The following is a 12,661-nucleotide window of genomic DNA, read 5'->3' as shown; positions in this document are numbered from 1 at the left end:
CTTTTAACAATACAGATTGTGTCAAAGCAACTTTCCAATATCAAATTAGGAAAATAGTGTGTCAATAATTGAAAATTTAGTGTTTAATCTTGTCATTTTACGTTAAAGGCATTTCATAAGTCAAAGCATGCACTCTACCACTGAGCTACAACCCCATTCACAAAAACAGTTGCGGTAATTATTTTTTGCCAACATGTTCATGAATGTACATGAGGTTCAAAGGTCTAAAAAAACAGGAAAGGTTTTACTTAAAGATTAAATATTGATTGGAGATTAAACCCAAGACCTCATACATGCAAAGCATCAACCACTGAGCTACATTCCTGCTCAGCCACAGTGATTTCTGGTTTTGTAGGTTTACAAATGCTTTTAAGCAAACATGTATGTTAAAACTGTGAACTCACTGCGAACGAGTATTCCATAGCAAAGATGGCATCAGTCACTCAGTAAGTGCATTTTATAATGTTAAAAGGGTTTAATATTTATGAATTAGATTCTAAACTTATCCATTTCATTGCGAGTGCAGTGCACTTCCAGAGAGAGCTGCCCATACGCACTTTTGAGTGGCTATGATATTTGATTGATTCTGTCGTGTTGCGTCTGGTGTGGACACCCAAATTGCTTGTCACTTGAATCTTGTTGTGACACGTGTAGTTAGGACACGGTGTAAGAGGTGTCTGGTTGTTGTCCTAGCATCTTTATCTGATGGCACTGGACAGTTTGCTTATGTTAGTCCACCAAGATCCAATCAAAATGTAGCAAACCTTTGTCCACTACTGTGACAACACTATCTTTCACTACACTATCTTTTAAAAAGGCACTAGGACCTAAAAAATAAGCACTAGTAGCTAATGAACATGTGACCCTGGACCACCAAACCAGTCTTAAGTCACTGGGGTATATTTGTAGTAATAGCCAAAAATACATTCTATGGGTCAAAATGATTGATTTTTCTTTTATGCCAAAAAATCATTAGGATATTAAGTGAAGATCATGTTCCATGAAGATATTTTGTAAATTTCCTACTGTAAATATATCAAAACTTAATTTTTTGATTAGTAATATGCATTGCTAAGAACTTCATTTAGACAACTTTAAAGATGATTTTCTCAGTATTTTGATTTTTTTTGCACCCTCAGATTCCAGAATTTCAAATAGTTGTATCTCAGCCAAATATTGTCATATCCTAACAAACCATCATTATTTATTCAGCTTTCAGATGATGTATAAATCTCAATTTTGAAAAATTGACACTTATGTCTGGTTTTGTGGTCCAGGGTCACATATGTAGTAGAGTACTTAATGCAAAAGATACTAGAATCTAAAAATAAGTTCTAGTAGCATGAAAATAGATACCAGTACAGTTTATAGATTAAATGTTAAACCGGCTTGCCATACTGCTGAGGCTTTATTGATACTTAGGTTGCTTTGATAGCAGCTTCAGTTAATCTGTATTGTTGATTTGGGTGTTTCGCATCTTCCTCTTGACCTTACCCCACGGATATTCTATGGGGTTCAGGTCAGGTAAGTTGGTTGGCCAATCAAGCACAGTAATATCATCAGCAAATCAGTTCATAGTATTTTTGGCCCTGTGGGCAGGTGCTAAGTCCTGCTGGAAAAGGAAGTCAGCATTTCCATAAAACTTGTCAGTAGACATTAACATGAAGAGAGTTAGCATATGACATGACACCCCAAATCGTCACAGACTGTAGAAACTTTACGCTGTACTTCAAGAAACTTGGATTCTGTGCCTCTTCACTCTACCTCCAGACTCTGTGGAGGGTGACGATATGATAGTCTTCTGGATAACTGTCAAGTTTTGTGTACTGAGCTAGATCAAGAGACAGCTGGTATTTAGTGCATGAATGCCAATTTAATTAAATTTAAAGTTAAATATTCTAATATTTTGAGAGTTTTTATTATTTATTTATTTGCTGTAGGCCATAATTGTGGATTTCAAGTTGTAATTACAATCTACTTGGATATGCAGAGTAGGGGGCAAGATCCTTGAAGGACAGTGCCCAATTTCTGAGAGAAAAGAAAAGAGGGTCTCTGCAAATAGACTACAAAGGTAAAGCATTAAAAATAACATGGTTGAATGAAAACGAAACAAAAAAATATTTAAATGTGTTGGAGAAAAATAGAAATAATTTTATAAGAAATATATTTTTTCTTTCTGTGGTGGAACACTGATTTTAGTTTAAAAGTACAATAATCAGCCTACCACATTATGGTTTAGAAGCAATCTATCCAACACGGTCATCTTTTAAAATAAATGCTGAATACATATATAAATATCAAAAATTCAGTTCATTGTGGATAACAAGCCCTAGTCCTCCAGTATCCCATGATACCACCTGCTGAGTGCTCAGCGCGGCGACCTCAGAGTAGCTTGTGTAAAGGAGGTGGTTCGTTGTTGCGTGCGCACGTTAGTGTCTGAGTTTGCGCGTTAGCTGGGTGCTGCTGCGTGGATGATGGCTGCATCGAAACCCGTAGAGCCTCAGTCCGGGAGTGGGCTCCCCCGTTGGCAGCTAGCACTCCTGGTCGGGACTCCGATTGTCCTCGGTGTCGGAGCGGTCTACCTGTGGAACCGAAGTCGCGGCAAAGAAAAGCAAGGGAAAAGGAATGGGGAGAGGAAAACCCCCGAAGGAAGCGCTAGCCCTGTCCAGGGCCAGCACGGTGCGACCAATCCAGAGCTGGAGAACATGGTAATGAGCCCAATTATAATGCCAAACTGTCCACGTTTTTAGTACACATTATTTATATATGTGGACCTGTTATTTTGCCTGTAAATATTTTCTTGACACCCCGACATTACCGCATTCTCAGTCAAGGACACTGCTTGACAAACTAGCCCATGTTAGCGAAAGTGCATTAACGTTAGCCAGTTAGCTTCCAAACCTGAACTTATAAACCGCACCTGTGATCAGAATCTGTGTAGTCTGCTAGAATTGTAAATTTTCCTGGTTTTATAACACTTTATAATGTAGGATATATTTTTATCCCACGCTTAATGGTTCAGATTTTTTTTTTACATGTGAAAGAAAATCCTGGTGGTGTGTGTTATAGACGAGGGCGGGGAGGCAGTCAGAGAGTGGGACAAATCCACATGTGACAGTTTCCTTGTAAACTATTAGTCATGAATCTGTTTAATTAGTGCATGCTTGTACTTCATATGTTGACAGCGTCGCCTATATTTTAACGATAGTTAAGCCTAAAAACGTTGTCGCACATGGACCTATGCATGTTTAGCATATATGATACAGTATAGTTTCAGTCACACAGTCAGGGTCAAACTCTGCTGTCCATCCCCTCATTTCACATGGTTCCGGTCAAAGAAAGCCTAGTGATGTTTGATTTGTGAACTTAAACTAACTTATGAACTTGATTCTTTTTGGTCAAACTACTAGTTTGTGAATCATTCTGATTTAAAATTCTTATCCAGTATTATCAAATGACTGGAAAGTAATTAGTCAAAAAGTGTGGGAACATTTGGTCACATCAAATGCGTGCATTAATTACACACAGAAATCCATTGGTTTAAAAATATGAAATAGTGCCTCCTGATTGAACCAGTGGAAATGGTTAAAGTTAAATTTATGCATATATGTGATATTCATGTGTGTGGTAATTAACAGTCATATGTAACACAATACATGAATGTGATACAGCAGCTGCATTTCATCTATTATAGGCTTGCTCTGCCAAACAAAAATTAAGAAGCAAAGCATGTACTTGCAGCTTCCAGCCATAACTTGGAGTCATGTTCAGATTTAAAGATCATCGAGTTCCATCCTTTATAGTCTCAGAATGAGAGATGCATATATCAAGCGATATTATGTGCAAGATGCATTATCTTTCAGTGTATTTCAGTTGTACAGAAAATTTTAGGTGTTCCTTTTTGGTTGTTCATTTTTCTTTTCATGCATATGGTTAAAAACAGTTGGCAGTATGCTTCCCTATTTGTATTATTTTGAATGTGCTGAAAAGGACATCTGAATAATGCTTCTGTGTGTCCTACAACTTGGAGTTGTGGAGTTATTGAGCTATTAAAATGTGTTGACAAAATGGCATGACGATATCTAGTTGGAGTTGCAGGAAATGCGTAGATACTTCCATCAGTATATACTTTGCAATTTGTGAATGTATATGCTTCTTTTGTACTATCTGTGATATGACTGACTTCATTCTCAATAGGAAAATCACCTCTCTGTAAGCTCTGAGGATTAGACAGACAGACAGACAGACGTGGGGTGGGGGATTTGGCCAGGACTAAACAGGGGGAGGAGTCTTAGGCAGAGATTATGATTTTTATGCAGTTAAAAGTGTGTTTGGATGCTATATAGGCAGGTGAAGGTGAAATTATTCTAAAGTTTCATTTTCACTTCATCTAGGTCTATTTCTTAAAGTTTAACAAGCTCAACAGGAACATCAACATGGGAAAAAAGAGACAGTGTTTTCATTTGTAGATTAGGGCAAGACATGCATTAGGCACACAAACAGAATCACCATATGAAGCTTACTGTTGCAATACCTGCTAATCAGTAGCTTCATTTGAGATGAACATTGACTAAGCTTACAACAAAGAACTTGGCGAACACAATTAAGTGAACCTTTTTCTGCTGGTCTGTTTGCTGATGTCCTGTCAGATTTGACAAATTCTTGTATGTAGCCCGTCTTCGGAAAATGTAGGCTAATTGCTTTTTTGTGTGTGTGTGTGTGTGTAGCTACAATACACAATTTTCACATTTTCTAAATTGCAAAGATTTAGTTTGTGTTTGAATTTACTGTCATTTGAAAAGGGAACTAGTTCATTTCTACTCTGGGTTTACTGAAAAAGTTTAAAGGAACACTCCACTTTTTTTGGAAATAGGCTCATTCTCCAACTCCCCCAGAGTTAATAAGTTGAGTTTTGCCGTTTTTGAATCCATTCAGCCGATCTCCGGATCTGGCGATAGCACTTTTAGCATAGCTTAGCATAGATCATTGAATCCTATTAGACCAGTAGCATCGCGTTCAAAAATGACCAAAGAGTTTCGATAGTTTTCCTATTTAAAACTTGACTCCTCTGTAGTTATATCGTGTACTAAGACCGGCGAAAATGAAAAGTTGCGATTTTCTAGGCCGATATGATTAGGAACTATACTCCCAGTCCAGCGTAATAATCAAGGAACTTTGCTGCGGCGGCAGGCGCAGTGATGCGCAGCGCCTGAAAGTAGTCCCCAGCTATATTATAACCAGGTAACTGGCTGGGGACTACTTTCAGGCGCTGCGCATCACTGCGCCTGCTGCGCCATGTTACGGCAGCAAAGTTCCTTGATTATTACGCCGGAATGAGAGTATAGTTCTAGCAAAATCGGACTGAAAATCGCAACTTTTCATTTTCGCCGGTCTTCGTACACGATATAACTACAGAAGAGTCAAGTTTTAAATAGGAAAACTATCGAAACTCTTTGGTCATTTTTGAACGCGATGCTACTGGTCTAATAGGATTCAATGATCTATGCTAAGCTATGCTAAAAGTGCTATCGCCAGATCCGGAGATCGGCTGAATGGATTAAAAAACGGTAAAACTCAACTTATTAACTCTGGGGGAGTTGGAGAATGAGCCTATTTCCAAAAAAAGTGGAGTGTTCCTTTTACTGAAGCATAAATATAACATGTATAAAAATAATCAAAGCATGCATTTTATTTATTATACTTTTGTAGTTTTGATTAAAATAGTTGTCTGCCCATCCAGAGTCCCCTTGACAGAGCACAGTCTGCTAAGAATAAGGGCAACAAATACTTTAAGGCTGGCAAATATGAGCAGGCGATCCAGTGCTACACAGAAGCAATCAGCCTATGTCCCAAAGAACAGAAAGGAGATCTGTCCACCTTCTACCAGAATAGAGCAGCAGCCTACGAGCAACAGGTTTGTCTCTGTCAGATTGTCATTTGTAGTATCACATACAAAATGTTACACGTCTGAATGATTGTTTTTTGTTTTGTAGCTGAAATGGACAGAAGTGATACAGGATTGCTCTCAGGCAGTTGAGCTGAATCCTTGCTATGTAAAAGCCCTTTTTAGGCGTGCCAAAGCCCTGGAAAAACTGGGTAACAAGAAGGAGTGTTTAGAAGGTTAGCATTATTTCTGGTTTTTGATTTATGTTTTTGAAATTTACTAGAATTTTTGCTTTGTGTGGAAGATTTTAGAGTCATGTATGATGTGTTTCATCTCTTAATGCTTTTAAGCACCACATGTTACTAAACAACCTGCTGTCACAATCACTGATATTAGCTATCAAGTTGTCATTAATTTTTCTTTTTTTTTTTGGAAGATGTGACAGCAGTATGTATTCTGGAGGTTTTCCAGAATCAGCAGAGCATGCTACTGGCAGACAAGGTTCTGAAACAGCTGGGAAAAGAGAAGGCCAAAGAAAAATACAAGGTGGGAATGTGACTCAAAGGTACAAATCTTAAACAAACTACATCATATATTTATATTTGCTTTCTTATGTTTGCTCTTCTCAGAACCGGGAGCCCCTTATGCCATCTCCTCAGTTCATCAAGTCCTACTTCAGCTCCTTTACTGATGACATAATTTCACAGCCTTTACAGAAGGGGGAAAAGAAAGATGAGGATAAAGACAAAGAGGGTGAGGCCTCGGAGGTTACAGGAAGGTGAGACCTGAGTGCATTATATTTTGCCCATTCACACTGAGATTTTTACACTCACAGTGTTTCCTTTCATTGCTTTTAAATTTTAAATGTTCAATTCATTCTTATACCTGCTCACAAGATCTGGGGCCTCATTTATAAAACGTGCATACGCACAGATTTGATTTTAGAGTGTGTATGCACTTAAATCCACCCCAGCACTCATATTTTGTAAAAACTGCCTTTGATGTGGGAAAAGTGCTTAGCTTCTCATCAGGGTCTGAGCAGATGTGAACACTTTTTTTTGTTCAGACTTCTGCAGGTTTTTAAAAATGTAAGCTGTTCTTGCTGCTCGCTTTTCTAAATTACAGAATTTGGATGATGACTGGTAGGGATGCACCGATACTGAGCTCCTGTACTCGTACTCATACTCCTTAAAATACCACGATACCAAGTGCCGATACCTCACAGCATGTGATAAGTGCCATATTCAGACAAAGAAACAGGACAACATGCAGCAGAATGGAGTTATTAGAGATTAAGGATGTCTACGAAGCAGATGCATGCAATGAATAATGTTAAACATTCAGTATTAATGCCTTTATAGCTGATGTGCGCGAACTGAAAAGCAAAGCACTGAGTGGATTGAGCGGGCGCCGCGCAGATGCGCGAGCTTGTCGAGTGAATATTATATTATATTATATTATTATAAGTATCGGTTCAGGCATCGTTGAGGCACCGGTGCCGTTTTAAAAGTATTGCTTTGGCACTGGTATCGAAAAACAAAAACAATACCCAACCCTAGAGATGATCATAAGATCATATTTAGGATGGTTTCTGCACAACATTTTATAAATGAGGTCCCTGATCACAAGTTAGGCACTGCCCCATTGCAACCGTAAAGTAATTTGCCTTCACTTTCACTTTCCAAAGATAATCTACCAGCTCCCCTTGATGAATGAATAACTTAACAAACAGAGATGAATGAATAACTTGGTAACACTTTACAATAAGGTTCATTAGTTAATTACATTAGTAAACATGAATTAAGAATGAACAATACTTCTACAGCATTTATTAATCTTAATGTTAATTTCAGCATTTACTAATGCATTATTAAAAATCACAAGTTGTGCTTGTTAACATTAATGCACTGTGAACTAACATGAACAAACAATCAACAACTGTATTTTCATTAACTAACATTAACAAAGATTAATAAATGCATTGTTCATTGTTTGTTCATGTTAGTTAATACATTAACTAATGTTAACAAATGACACCTTATTGTAAAGTATTACCAATAACTTATTCATAACCATAATTCATGAGAATTTTCTAATTCAATAATTAATTTACATAAGTGTTAAAAAAAGATATTTATTACTGATATTTTTTTTTCTCTCATTTGAATCCAAATTATTTTCTCAATTCAATTTTATATATATATTACTGTTAATTAACTGCAGTATTGTACTTCTGTTTCCTCAGCTCAGGCTACCTAAAGGCTAAGCAGTATATGGAGGAGGAGAACTACGATAAGATCATCAGTGAGTGTACAAAGGAGATCGAGTCTGGAGGAAGGTACACAGCGAAGCTCTTCTACTGAGAGCCACCTTCTACCTACTGATAGGCAACGCTACGGCTGCACAGCCTGATCTTGACCGTGTCATCAACATGGATGATGCCAGTGTCAAGGTAATGGGATTAGGATCAGAAGAATCCTTCTCTTACTGCTATCATCTTCCAAATGAAGTGTCTATATATATATATATATATATATATATATATATATATATATATATATATATATATATATATATATATATATATATATATATACACACACTATTGGTGTTAAAGCATCTTTCTGATGTTTCAGTTACGTGCTAATGCACTCATTAAACGTGGAAGCATGTACATGCAGCAGCAGCAGCCCCAGCTTTCCACGCAAGACTTCAACATGGCTGCAGAGATCGACCCCCGTAATGCAGATGTCTACCACCACAGGGGACAGGTATGATGACTTTGCATACATGTTGGACTTTTCATCTAAAGAAATGCTTAAAAGAAGGTCCTTATGTAGAATGTTCTTGATTATTAATATTTTCAGCCATAATCTTCATTTACAGTTTTTGAAGAATAAGGTGCCGGTTGCAATAGCAACTCAAATCCCTGCTGAGCTCATGACCCTGCCGAGTTAATGACCTTGTCACCTCAAATACATTTTCTGGCCTGCTTAATATTCTCGGTAGAGAAGAGTTTTGAGCTGCTTGCATTGAAGAACTGACTACCCAAATTCCTGTGTGTATCTAATCCATGCTAACATGCAAGTTGTTTATTTATATTCTATTAAAAATAATTAAGAACATTTCTGAGGCAAAAAGTGTTTTTTCTTTTTTAAAATTATAAATCTTTGTCTCACTCGTTTGGTCTGTCACCTCTTTTCTGTTCTTAAAGGGCAGTCAAACTATGTTTTTTGTTCTAGTGACTTTCATTTACACACGTTCATGTGAATTTTGTTGAATTCCAAAGTTTGGTGAACTCTAACCTGCAAATTTGTTTCACATGAACAGATTTGACCAATAGAAGATTTACAATACAATAGATGTGAACTCTTAGTTGAATTAGAAGGCAAACTTTAAGCACTGCAGTGAAGTGCAATAAAATGTTTATTTTTACACATTGCATTTATTATGATTTGTTGTTGCATGGTCAAAGTCTAGTGTGACCGTGGCATTAATCAGTCAGTTTGACGGGCGTCTTACAGAACAGTATAATCAAAAACTATCAGTAGATGGAAAATCCTCTGCGAAAATAGTTGTTTTGAGTCAGTTAGTGACGTAGATGTGCTTCTGGGAATTTTGGATTGTTTCTGTCTGTAACGTTCTTGAGATGGCGTTCACCAATTTAACTTAAGATGTTTGTACACCATAGCAGCTATGTGGAATTTATTGATGCTCATTTACTATCGTTCTTACTTACAATTTGCTTCGCTGCTCTGCAACATTAAACTTGTGGAAATGTCTTGACATCCTATTGGTAATATTTTCCATTTCTCAGTTGAAGATTCTGCTGGATCAGGTAGAGGAGGCTGTGGGAGATTTTGATGAATGTATAAAGCTTCGACCAGACTCTGCACTTGCCCAGGCCCAGAAGTGTTTTGCACTGGTAAGTGCCACAGGAAGGTTGCACCTTTATGCTGGTACTTTTCTTGAAGCTGTTTGAATGAGATGATACCTTTGCTTAATCTATGTGGTCTACTACTATTGACTTTCAACTAGAAGAAACTGATATGAGAAATTCTACATTTTACTCATTGTAAAAATGTTATGAATGTTATTGGCATTTTTTTTCTCATAGTACCGGCAGGCCTACACTGGAAACAACCCATCCCAGGTTCAGAAAGCCATGGATGGTTTTGAGGACGTCATTAGGAGGTTTCCAAAGTGTGCTGAGGGCTATGCTCTGTATGCACAGGTATTGCTCACCTCGATTGCATAAAACCATTTATAAAATTATGCTTTATCATTGTTTACCTCTTTATCGTCTTACTTAACTATGATGTATTTTCTACTTCTTTTTTTTTTGGTGATAGGCACTAACAGACCAGCAACAGTTTGGTAAGGCAGATGAAATGTATGACAAATGTATTGAACTAGAGCCAGACAATGCCACAACATATGTCCACAAAGGGTTAGTTTTATGTTTTTTTGTAGTTAAAGAATCCTGTTAATCCATTCAAGTTCAATTAAGAAAATACTTATCAGTTGTGTTTCTTTTGCAGTCTGTTGCAGCTTCAGTGGAAACAGGATCTGGAAATGGGCCTTGAACTCATTAGCAAAGCCATTGAAATTGACAATAAATGTGACTTTGCTTATGAAACCATGGGAACCATTGAAGTCCAAAGGTTTGTGATGAGTCTTTGATTATATTGAAACTTTTATGTGGCTATTACAACCTTATGATTTTAGCTTGGGGGGTACAAAAACTTTTTGTTTGTTTTTTATTCAACACACATTTTCAATTTTTTCTACAGAGGCAATTTGGACAAGGCTATAGACATGTTCAACAAGGCCATCAACTTGGCCAAGTCAGAGATGGAGATGGCCCATCTCTACTCCCTCTGTGATGCTGCTTATGCCCAGACAGAGGTGGCCAAGAAGTATGGGCTCAAGCCTCCCACACTATAACTCTTGCCTCCTTTTGCCACTCTCTACTGCCGGGCCACAGTACACGTCCCATAACCCATCTTTTTTTTTACTTCATTATAAAGATGATCATTATGAATGAAAAAAAAAAAGGCCGGACAGGTTCTGCTACAATGTTTACACCAGTTTTTATTTGAGTACTGGAAGGTGGCACAAAAAATGGTGGAGGAGCAGCAAAAAGAAACAAGATAAAGCAAAAAGCAAGTGAAAAAGACTGGCTGCTTTGTTTGATATCAAATCATCAGTGGCATAGCTCACATCCTCCCTCATTGAGTATGGCTTAGGCTATCTTGCAGCTTGTAACAGTACCCATTTGTTCATGTTCAGCCTCCCCTGCCAATTGGTGTGACAAATGTGAATCTTTTTGATTTAATAATCTTAATTTAATGGTCAACTATGAACGTTGGTTTTTCTTTCTTTCTTTCTTTCTCTTTCTTTCTTTCTTTCTTTCTTTCTTTCCTTCCATCCAAGACACCAGATTGAGTAAGTTTGAACCATTATACCAGTGTATACCATCAGCAGGACTGCATTATTGATTCATGGTTTAATGCTGTAATGTGCGCAAGTTTTGTCCTTTCACTGTCACATCCTAGCAACCTTATTTACGGTCTTTGTTGTATGGGAAGTGAAGGATTAAAGTTTTAGTTGAGATGTATTTGTGTTATAAATTTGTTCTTGATGTGTCACTGCTGTGATGACGCTGTGTTTATAATAAGGGGATTATATTGAGGTTAAATGCGAAATTTTGCCATACAGTTATTCATTTTTGTTTGTTTTTACCTTGAGTTTTGGAATTTTTTTTTTTTTAACATTCTGTGCTGCATTTAATAATACATGTCAATATAAATTAAAATATCCTATAGAAGATATTCAGCCTATTTAAAAATAAATAATTTAAAAAAAAAATCAAGATAAAGTGCACATTATTTAATATTGTTAAAGATCGTATAACTAGTTTAAAGCCCTTTTAGCCCTGTACAAGAATTTTTCTGTGAAATCACCTTGCCCATCTCTTCAAAGTGAGGCACTAAAGTGTTAAATGTTAAAAATGTAGCTGTGAGAAACATAGCATAGAAAAAAATATAAATCACCAAAATTACATTCCTCTCATTTTATCTTCCAAACTGCACATATCTGATTTTATTTTGTTTAGTTTCTCTGTGAAATAAAAATGTCATTGAGGCGTATTTTTGAAGAATGGCTCCCTTCTTTATAAATCTTAATGGAAGAAAATAAAAGAAACACCTTACATTTAGCAACTAAGTTCTTCCTCCCTGGTCTTTTTTGTTCAAATTTTGCATTCATTTGTAGTCTTGAGATGTTAAGATACTTTTAAAGTCAAAGTGGCATGCCCTTAAATACATACTGTATATTTGTGTATATGGAGGACAATTCTATAGAATCCAAACTAGTGTGTGTGTGTGTATATGTATATATATATATATATATATATATATATATATATATATATATTAAATTTATATGTGTATATATATAAATTAATTAATACTTTGCTATAAAGTAGTATAAATCCCTGTTTTCATTTAAATTAAGAATGGTATCCCTGTTCATATTTAATAAAACAGTAAGATTTTTTTTCTTGACCATTGCAGCCATGACTTCTTCACTACATTCATATATCCATCTTTTTAAAGGGAAATGGTTATATATTGTTTACCTGCTTTAAGTTTATGACATCAACAATAACAAAGTGACATTACTGTCTTTCAAATATGGATTGAGATATTTTCTCTTATTGTGGCTCTATTTTTAAAACTTGGCCTTTAACCTGACCAGAACTAATAGTTTACA

The 12,661-nt window shown here is 36.5% G+C and overlaps 1 protein-coding gene across 1 annotated transcript; it reads left to right on the top strand.

The window, feature by feature from the left end:
* Positions 1-2,349: 2,349 nt before the first annotated feature.
* Positions 2,350-12,112, top strand: tomm70a (translocase of outer mitochondrial membrane 70 homolog A (S. cerevisiae)). The gene is given in 13 exon segments (XM_058779834.1): positions 2,350-2,708; positions 5,741-5,914; positions 5,994-6,120; positions 6,321-6,430; positions 6,514-6,662; positions 8,130-8,224; positions 8,227-8,336; positions 8,521-8,655; positions 9,702-9,809; positions 10,002-10,118; positions 10,237-10,334; positions 10,426-10,548; positions 10,678-12,112. Coding segments are annotated over 13 exon segments (1,737 nt in total). The 5' UTR covers positions 2,350-2,471; the 3' UTR covers positions 10,832-12,112.
* Positions 12,113-12,661: the final 549 nt, after the last annotated feature.

The sequence above is a fragment of the Onychostoma macrolepis genome, chromosome 06, assembly GCF_012432095.1.
Source record: "Onychostoma macrolepis isolate SWU-2019 chromosome 06, ASM1243209v1, whole genome shotgun sequence".
NCBI classification, from domain to species: domain Eukaryota; kingdom Metazoa; phylum Chordata; class Actinopteri; order Cypriniformes; family Cyprinidae; genus Onychostoma; species Onychostoma macrolepis.
The sequence above is the reverse complement of the archived record's forward strand: the minus strand, read 5'-3'. Positions and strand labels throughout refer to the sequence as shown.